This window comes from Nansenia antarctica (genome assembly GCF_963989245.1).
Source record: "Nansenia antarctica genome assembly, chromosome: 10".
NCBI lineage: Eukaryota > Metazoa > Chordata > Actinopteri > Argentiniformes > Microstomatidae > Nansenia > Nansenia antarctica.
In genome coordinates this window covers 27229592-27239591 of record NC_137680.1, presented here as the reverse complement: position 1 = coordinate 27239591, position 10000 = coordinate 27229592, and the positions used below count along the sequence as shown (strand labels likewise).

At 46.1% G+C, this 10000-nt stretch overlaps 1 protein-coding gene across 1 annotated transcript in view; it reads right to left on the bottom strand.

The window, feature by feature from the left end:
* Positions 1-6641, bottom strand: part of scap (SREBF chaperone) — a gene marked incomplete at its 3' end in the record, with an annotated part of 45972 nt that extends 39331 nt beyond the window's left edge. Inside the window, 1 exon segment of the mRNA XM_080540792.1 lies at positions 6451-6641. Coding sequence (XP_080396918.1) covers positions 6451-6572 — 122 coding nt within the window. The 5' untranslated portion in view covers positions 6573-6641.
* Between the last annotated feature and the right edge of the window lie 3359 nt (positions 6642-10000).

Here is a 10000-nt window from a genome sequence, read left to right as displayed (position 1 = left end):
TGCAACCAGCAGGGGTCTCCTGCACGGTTTTCTGTGCGCTTCTATAGCGCACCGGCCTTGTTTTCACACCAGCTCGGGTTACGCAGTGAATTTTATCCCAAACCCACTGGTCAAAATGTCATGATTGATCACTCATTTGAAGCGTCAGTCAATAGAATCGAGCAGAGGCTGCTTCTTCTTCTTCTTCTTCTTCTTCTTCAATGTTCACAGTCAGGTTGGTTTATGACCCATCTTCTTGAGGTAAGTGTGCAGGATGTTGTTGCCATGGAGTTCTCGTCTAGTCTAATCTGTCGGTAGATGACATTTGCATAAAAAGCATCTCAAAAGAGACTCTTTAATAATTTAAACTTGAAGCTCCAACTGGTTACTGGAAAATTGGTGTTCCAAGTCTGCTACTGATTAAACAAACTAAAATGGCCTCTTTCAAGATGTTCTGTACTGGCTAAACACTGTCACGGTGGTCATATGCTTTGACATCACAAACTGTTTCATATAATCCTTCACCTACCTGATCAACACAGTCTCAAAGTAGACCTTCTGGACTTCCAGTTATGGCGTTGGAGCGATAGGTCGCATGGCGTTTGCTCCCTAATAATTTTTGTTTTGAAATATATACACCCAGACTTTTGTTACTTTTCTTCATTTGATAAGTCATTATAAGTGCCTCAACAACTTTTTCTTTGTCGAAATGAGTAAATCTCACAACATTCGCGGCAAAAATCAGCAACAACTGACCCAAATCATTAGCTCGCAAGAGAAAGATGCTAGCAAGGTGGCTCCCAGTACGTCGGAAACTAGCGAACAGCCGCTAACACTTGAGATGCTAATCGGTGAGCATACGAAATTACGCAAAGACGTGACAAGTTAATTTACAGCATCATTGATCACTGCCATGGCCCCAATCCAAGCCACTCTCCCAAAAAATCACCGACACCGTGGCCACACACAGTACATTCAGACGGAATCACTACCCTGGAGCCACAATGCCACAATGTGTGGCCACATTGAAATCCAAGCTGGAGACCACTACCCAGGTGAATGAGAAATTGCAGCTGGCTGTCGAGGACCTGGTTTCACGTTCCAAACGACAGAATCTCCGGGTGATTGGCATCCCAGAAGGAACGGAGGGTGATGACGCGCGTCTCTTCATGACAGCACTGTTTAAGAAAGTGGTCGGAGATGATCATTTGGACACCATGGAACTGGACCGTGCGCACCGCAGTTTGGGACCGAAACCACCGCAAGGATCCCGGCCATTCATCGTCCGCTTCCACAAATATTCCCAGAAGGAATGTGTGCTACGGTGGGCTAAGAAAACCCGAGATATCTCATACCAAGGGCACCCCATCAGGATCTTTGAAGATTTCAGCGCTACACTTGCCAAGAAGCGGGCCACCTTCAACAAAGTGAAGTCTCTCCTCTTCAAGGATGGAATACGCTTCGGCCTGAGCTACCCAGCCCGCCTGCGTGTCACTCATAGACAGAGGACGCCGCTGTCTGAGTTATGGGGATGTGGAATAGGATAGAGCTTAAACTCGACTACTTACTGGGTGTATATGTACAAGTATAACTATACATTTTGTAGGGAAGCAAACCTCATTGTAGTTAACCGGAGGTGTACATAATAATTCCTGCTTACTCATCTGTGTTACAGGATGAGTTTAGGACAAGTATGTAAGTATTGGTTTAGTTCAAAGACGTTAGTTCAGATGTCTATTCTTATTGAGTTGTGTTTTTTTGTGTTTTTGTCTTTGTCTTGTTTTTTTCCCAGTACAGGAGGAACTCATGTTATTGGTATGTTGTTGTTACATGTTTATGACTCGTTTGTAGTTGTTATCTGGATATGTGTTGCAATCTATGGGCTAACTTACCTTTTCACAATTTTATTTCAAATACTGATATGCTGTATCATGCTCAATGGCTGATATGAATCAGAAAATTACGCAAGGAGCCATTAGGTTTACAAGCTGGAATGTCAAAGGACTTGGTGGGCCTATCAAAAGAGCCAGAGTACTCTCACATCTTAAAGACATGAGGACAGACGTTGCTTTTCTACAGGAAACCCACCTGCGTTTATGTGACCACACTAAATTGCGTAAGCCCTGGGTAGGGCATTCCAGCTTCAATAGTCGTTCCCGAGGTACAGCAATATTACTGCACAAACGACTGCAGTTGTCTTTGGAACAATCTATCTTAGATCCAAATGGGCGGTACATTATAGTTGTAGGTAAATTGCTCCAAACCCCAGTCATTATGGTTTGTGTATATGCTCCCAATTGGGACTGTCCTAATTTTATGACGTCCCTATTTTCATTAATCCCCTGCCTTGACTCACACCACCTTATTTTGGGGGGAGACCTTAATTTGGTTGTTAATCCTGCCCTTGACAAATCTAATCCAAAAAATCTAACCCCATCTAATATGGCTAAAACCCTCACAACACTTATGAATCAGATCAGTGGAGTGGATGTGTGGCGTTTCAACAACCCAACAACAAAAGAAAAAGTTTTCATTTTATTCCCATGTTCATCGGACATACTCGCGCATTGACTATTTTTTTTTAGACAAAATACTTCTTCCTACAGTGAAATAAGCCAATAGGGACATGGCCTTCCTTCTTCACGACACTAAAGCCTTGCCCTCTCTCTCTGCCCCCCCTCCCCCCCCCCCCCCCTAAGGTCACTGTACATTAGGGGTGCAACGGTTCAGTTGGCCCACGGTTCGGTACGGTTCGGTATTTTGGGTCACGGTTTTCGGTACGGTTCGGTTCAGAAACAAACGTTCCAGACCAACTCGACCTCTGACCAAAGGCCGCGTTCGAGGCATTCACGTGGACGCTCCGGCGCTCTCAGAGCTAATTTACGAACGCGGCCAAATTGATCTTCTCTCCATAAAGCTTAAGCGTACAGTGGGCTTCCTGTATAGATTTAAATCTTGCTTTTCCTTGGCTTCCAGAAAACGTCTTGTCTCCGCCCTTTTCCTTTCACAATTGGATTATGGTGATACAGTATATAGGTTTGCTTCTCTGTCCACTTTATCCAAGCTAGACCCCCTGTATCATTCGGTTCTAAGATACATCACCAATAGTGCCTTCAGGACCCATCACTGTACACTGTATAGTCTGGTTGGATGGCCATCTCTTTCTGTCAGAAGGCTCCAACACTGGTACACTCTTGTGTTTAAAATCATCTCTGGCTTCTTACCGAATTATCTGGGCCTGAAGTTCATCCCTATACCAAGTGGCTCGGGTCTCAGGTCTCGTAGATGGCTACAATACAAGGTGCCACTTATCATGAACAATGTTGGAAGGGCAAGCTTGTCTTATTATGGCCCTTGGTCTTGGAATGACCTACAGACTACTTTTAAATTAGAGGCCCTTATTTCCATAAGTATCTTCAAGCGTAGATTAAAGGATGTGGTCACCGCTCGCTGTACCTGCTTTGGTTAGACTTCTCAATGTTTTAATCACCTTGTAAATACCCCTACCATTGTTTGTCTATTGTATTGTTGCCACTGTCTTATGTCCTGTCTTGTTATCTGAACTGTTTTTTTAAGCTACTATTTTGACCCTGTCTTGGCCAGGTCTCTCTTGTAAAAGAGGTTTTAATCTCAATGTGACTTCCTGGTAAAATAAAGGTAGGAAAAAAAAAAAACGAAAACCGAAAACCGTCACGGTTCACTAGTGAATTGAGCCGTGGAACGCAAACCGTACCGTCCGTAAAAAAACCGAGAACCGTTGCACCCCTACTGTACATCCACAAAGGCCTCTATTGTCCCTGCAGGAGCCCCCTCCTCCTGACAGATGGACGGACGGACAGGCCCACAGACAATGTCCTATTCTCCACAGACACTTTCTCACAGCTTGCTGCTGGTGCTGTGCCCCCCCCATGACCCCCCCGCGCGAGCCCTTTAATTCACTCCACTCAGTCCAGCGGTCGGACAGCCGTTCCACAGGCACCGCTGTCCCAACAGGAAGTGAGATGACGGAGCGGGCGTTCAGTGTTCGTTGTTCGTTGTGCCTTGCTGCTGCACCAGTTCTATGCCGTGCCTTTGCGGCCTGTCCTGAGTCTGTGGTGATCTCTGAGGCCAAAGAGTCGTTCTGGTCGTCACGACGATTCCTTGTTTTGTGAGCCGCTCGGCTCCGATTGGCTTTTGCAGGGTTCTAATAGCACTCTGCTAATAGCACTCTGCTAATAGCACTGTTAATAGCACGCCGTCCCTCCTTGCTAGCTCTTTTGCACCCTTTCGTCCATCCGACCGTCCATCCATCCATCCGTCCATCCATCCATCCATCCATCCATCCATTCATCCCTTCCTTCCTTCCTTTCCTCAGCTACCATGTCACCTCGCCACCCCCTAACACCCTACACTAGGGATGGACGGTTTCCAATTATTGAAACCGAAAAACCGTCAAAGACTAAAACCGGGGTTTTCCGGTTAACCGAAAAAAGAAAAAAAAGAAAAAAAAAGAATAATAATTGAGCCCTACTGCTACAATACACTCATGTCGAACACCATTAAAACACCGTAAGCACAGTCGCAACACATTTAGGCTACTTAGTTTCACAAATATAAGTGGAAAGGCAGACGTTTGTAAGCTACACCATACATGAAAACACATGAACACTTAACACACCAGCTCCGCTGATCCAGGGTGCACGCCTGCACGGAAGATCATCTCTTGGAACAGCGTCTTCATTGAATGAACTGCTTTCTCAATATCTTGGTTCTTAGACAAAGTTTCAGCTGCTGCTCAATGTATTTAAATATTTGAATACTGCTCAATAATCACTGAAATATTAGACTTAGAATTATGGAGTGAACATACTTAAAGCTTTTCATAAAAACCACATGCCGCGAGACTGACTCGTCCTGAACTGTCGTAAGTCAATCAACAAAGAATGCCCCATCAAAATAAAAGTGCCCATGGTAGAGCTGTCAAAATAGAGCTTTCAAAATAAATGTACTAATACAGATAGAGATAAATACAGAACTACCTTTGCGTCACTAAGTGACCGCATATCTTCTGAGACATGCGTTCTGTCATCACTTACAGTAGCGCCTTCACACACAGTGGCGCTGTGCACAGACACTCTTGATCCGTATAGCTCTTGTTTTATTATATTGTGGTTTAGTAAATACTGCACTTGGAGTTACATTCAATGCATGATTTGTGCTATAGAACATAAATAAAGTTTGATTGATTGATTGATATCAAATCAAATCACATTTTATTTCTATAGCGCATTTCTCACAAAAGTGACCCAATGCGCTTTACAGAGAGCAGCGAAAATGATCTTATTAAATGTAAGCGAGTAATTGTAAAAAACCTTTCCTATCTACCAATAACTGAAGGCAACTATCTTTCCCATAGAGTGATTCGTTACCCTTAAATATAATCCCAATTAGATATTAATCCTCAGTTATTCTTCACAACTGACCAAACCTCTCACTCATTGCGCGGCAGATTCAGACTGTATCATTGTTATTTTCACACACGACAAACATGTGACATGTTCCAGTTTATAAATATATATTGAAAAATAATAAAATTTAAAAATTAAAAAAAAAAAAAAAAAAAAAAAAACGGTTTCAGACGGTTTTGATAAAAAAAACGTTTCTATTTTTATAAACCCCGGTTTTCGGTATAACCGAAAAACCGTCCATCCCTACCCTACACCCTCTATCCATCCCCCTCTCCACCCCCTAACACCCTACACCCTCTATCCATCCCCCTCTACTCTCCACCTCCTAACTCCCTACACCCTCTATCCATCCCCCTCTCCTCCTCAGACCACTCCACCTCCTAACACCCTACACCCTCTATCCATCCCCCTCTCCACCTCCTAAAACCTGACACCCTCTATCCATCCCCCTCTCCTCTCCTCCTCCTAACATCCTGCTTTACATCTCCAGCACTGTGACTGCCGATGCAACAAAAGTTTTACTCACGATGACTGAGGTACAGTTGACCCCCTTAGAAATGTACTTATTGTAAGTCCAATTGGATAAAAGCATCTGCTAATTGACTGTGAAGTGTCAAATGTAGGCCTAAATGCACCTCTGCCACAGATACGCCGTCATTTCTGTATATTGAATCACTCACTAAATATCCAGCATTGAATGAACGCATAGAAACCACCAATACAGTGCACTCTTGAAGATAAAAGATACCAGTACTTTCATATATATATATACACACACACACACACACACATACACACACAGAAAAAAAAGACACACAACACACACACGCACACCAAACCACCCACCCATCTACACACACACCCACACACTCACACACTCACACACTCACACACTCACACATCCAGCCACCAACCCACCCACACCCAAACGCACACCAACCCACCCACCTACACCCACCTACACCCACACCCACCCACACACACCCACACACACACCCACCCACCCCCACACACACACACGTACCAGCAGGTGAGGATGCTGGCGGAGGTGAAGAGGATGATGGGTACCGGGTATGAGGCGCACAGCAGCCCGTGGCGGTAGAACGCCGCCGAGATCTTCTCCCGCAGACGCTCTCTCACCGTCATCCTGGGGGGGGGCGGGGTCAGCTGCCGGCCATCGGGGGGCGCCGTGCGGCCGAGGACGGGGCGCCGCGGGGCATCCAGGGACCTATGGGGTGGGGGGTGGGGGGGGTAGGGGGGTAGGAGAAGGGGGTGTTTGTTTAAAACACAGAAGTGGATGATGCACCGCCGTAGGAACGGAGTAGGGCTGGGCGAACACACACACAGAAAAAATAACACTACCGCTTTAGGCTACAACTGGGCTCCTCCTCCTCAGACCTGGTCAACCACCCCCCCACCCGCACCCCCCCCCCCCTGCTCCACCCCCACACTTAGGGAGAACCGAGCTCTGGGCTCCATTGCACAGGGTCAGCCCCCTGACAGGTGCCCATGCAAGACAAAAGCTGACGGAAATGCACGTAGCAAAAACCACAGACCGCCTTCATACCACTCTGCAAACAGACAGTTTTCCCTACTGACTGACTGACTGACTGACTGGCTGGCTGGTTGCCTGTATGAAACACAGTCTGCATTTACTTCTTTATTGAGTTAGACACAAGCCAAAATAAGTAGCTAATATTTATGATTCCTATATGATTGATACATTTGAAGAAGTTGTAGGCTACCCACTAGTATTATATCCAAAATACTTCAGAATAAACAAACAATAAAGAAGAAAAACGTTTCACAGTGTTCACCACCGATCAGCCACACAGCCCTGTAAGTGTCCCAAACCAACTTGGCAACGCAGGCGGTCGAGGCGTCAGTACCATGTTCACCTTCGTCACAGTTTCCTCCCCGAGAATAACTCACTACATCACGTTCAGTCACACTGCTGTACCGGAGACAAACTCACCTCTGTTACAAGCCTGGCTGACCCCCCCTCTCTCTCTCTCTCGCTCTCTCTCGCACACGCCTCCAAAAGCACAACGTTTACTGATGTTTCCAGGCGTAAATAGAGCCCTCATTTATTAGGGCGCCTTAAGTCAGAGTCTGTGACTGCTCTGCTTAGCTTTACCCCCCCCCCCCCACCCCCCTGAGAAACTCTGGAAACATTCCCCCGTGGAATTTAGGCCTACCTCCGGAGTTGCTTGATCTCACTATAAATACTCTACTCCGTACAGCACTCTCTCTCACACACACAGACACAATTGGCCTAGCTATCAAAGGTAAACAGACAACCGTGATATATGAAAGCAGCCGTGAAAACCTGCGTAATTTGCCATTTCTACAGAGCTTTCTGCACTAACATTTGTATTTTCATATCCCTATGATATTACTTTCATATCCCTATCTAGCATAAATCCCTCTATTGCTCCCTCCATCTCTCTCACACAGACACAATTTGCCTAGCTATCAAAGGTAAACAGACAGCCTCGATATAATAATAATAACCTTTATTTGTATAGCACTTTTCCTGCAAACGTTGCAGCTCAAAGTGCTTTAATATATCCACACAGCATATAAAAACAATAATAGAACAATAGTAATCAATAAAACACACAACAGCAATAATATAAACTACATAATAAAACAAGAATAATCCATACAATCCAAGGGTCATAGAACAAAGAATGACTATATAAAGGGCTCTGCACACAGCGTGCGATTTCTGTTGCGCGTCAACGTTCCATTTTGAAGTTTGAATGGAAGTCTATGAGAACATCGCATTTACCCACACACGGCCCCGATTTTAATCGCACGGCGAACATTCGATTCCATTCATTTTGAATGGGACAAAGCACACGGCGTGCGAGTTTTGTCGCACTGCTTTGTCCCATTCAAAATGAATGGAATCGAATGTTCGCCGTGCGATTAAAATCGGGGCCGTGTGTGGGTAAATGCGATGTTCTCATAGACTTCCATTCAAACTTCAAAATGGAACGTTGACGCGCAACAGAAATCGCACGCTGTGTGCAGAGCCCTAAGATTTAAACAAGTAAACACATATACAAATATATAGCCTACAGTAAATATAAAGATTCATCAACTAACATTAAAAGATACATTAAGAAAATATAAATCAATCATTTCTACAGAGCTTACTACAATCTACTTTTCTTTTATTCATTTTTTTTTTACCTAGTCTATGCCTGTCTTACACTAAACAGCACTCTCTCTCTCTCTCTCACACTCACACACACAGACACAATTGGCCTAGCTTCAAAGGTAAACAGACAGCCTTGATATCACATCAAAGCAGCCATGAAGACCTGTGTAATTTGCCATTTCTACAGAGCTTTCTACACTCACATGTTTATTTTCATAGCCCTTTTCTAGCTTAAATCCCTCTTTTGCTCCCTCCATCTCCTGTCCCCCTCTCCCCTGGGTAGTGAGGTCATGCCGGGTGCAGGACTCCAGAGCCCCTGATTGGCCAGGTGCAGGACTCCAGAGCCCCTGATTGGCCAGGTGCTCCACGTCTCCGTCAGTGTGTTAATCCCGGATTGAGACAATCGGAAAACGCAACAACGAGGTTAAGGTCCGTCAATGCCAGATCCCTCCCTTATTCATTCTCTCTCTCTCTCTCTCTCTCTCCCTCTCTCTCTCCTCCCCTCTCTCTCCTCCCCTCTCTCCCTCTCCTCTCTCTCTCCCCCTCTCTCTCCCCCCCTCTCTCTCTCCCTCTCTCTCCCTCTCTCTCCCTCTCTCTCCCCCTCTCTCTCCCCCCTCTCTCTCCCTCTCTCTCCCCCCTCTCTCTCCCTCTCTCTCCCCCCTCTCTCTCACCCCCTCTCCCTCTCTCTCCCCCTCTCTCCCCCGCTCTCTCCCCCTCTCTCTCCCCCTCTCTCTCTCTCCCTCTCTCTCCCCCTCTCTCTCTCCCTCTCTCTCTCCCTCTCTCTCCCTCTCTCTCCCTCTCTCTCCCCCTCTCTCCCCCTCTCTCTCCCCCCTCTCTCTCCCTCTCTCTCCCCCCTCTCTCTCACCCCCTCTCTCCCCCTCCCTCCCCCTCCCCCTCTCTCCCCCGCTCTCTCCCCCACTCTCCCCCCCCCTCTCTGTCCCCCTCCCTCCCCCCCCCTCTCCCTCTCACAGCTGTACGGGTGAGGCTTAACAGGGAACACCCTGCACGAAGACCTGAGGCGGGCTGCACATGACAGTGAGTGAGTGTGTACCTCAGACTGTGGCCGTGTACGAAGGAAAGCCTTGAAGGAGGATTACTATCAGCTAGTGAGTGACCGAGTCATGGCCTAGCACAGGGACTGCGTGACGGAAAGGCCTGGTATCTGAAGGATCTAGAGTTTAAGACCTCAGTCAGAGTATGCACACGGGCCCGGCTTAGGGAGCGCTAGACACTCTAATAAGGTGAAACAATACAGCCTCCGATAATATATATATATATATATATATATATATATATATATATATGATATAATATAATATTGTACAAAAGAAGAGATTTGGTGAGGCTGCATTCTCATTGTATGCACCCAAATTGTGGAATGCACTGCCAGTTTACATTAGGGATG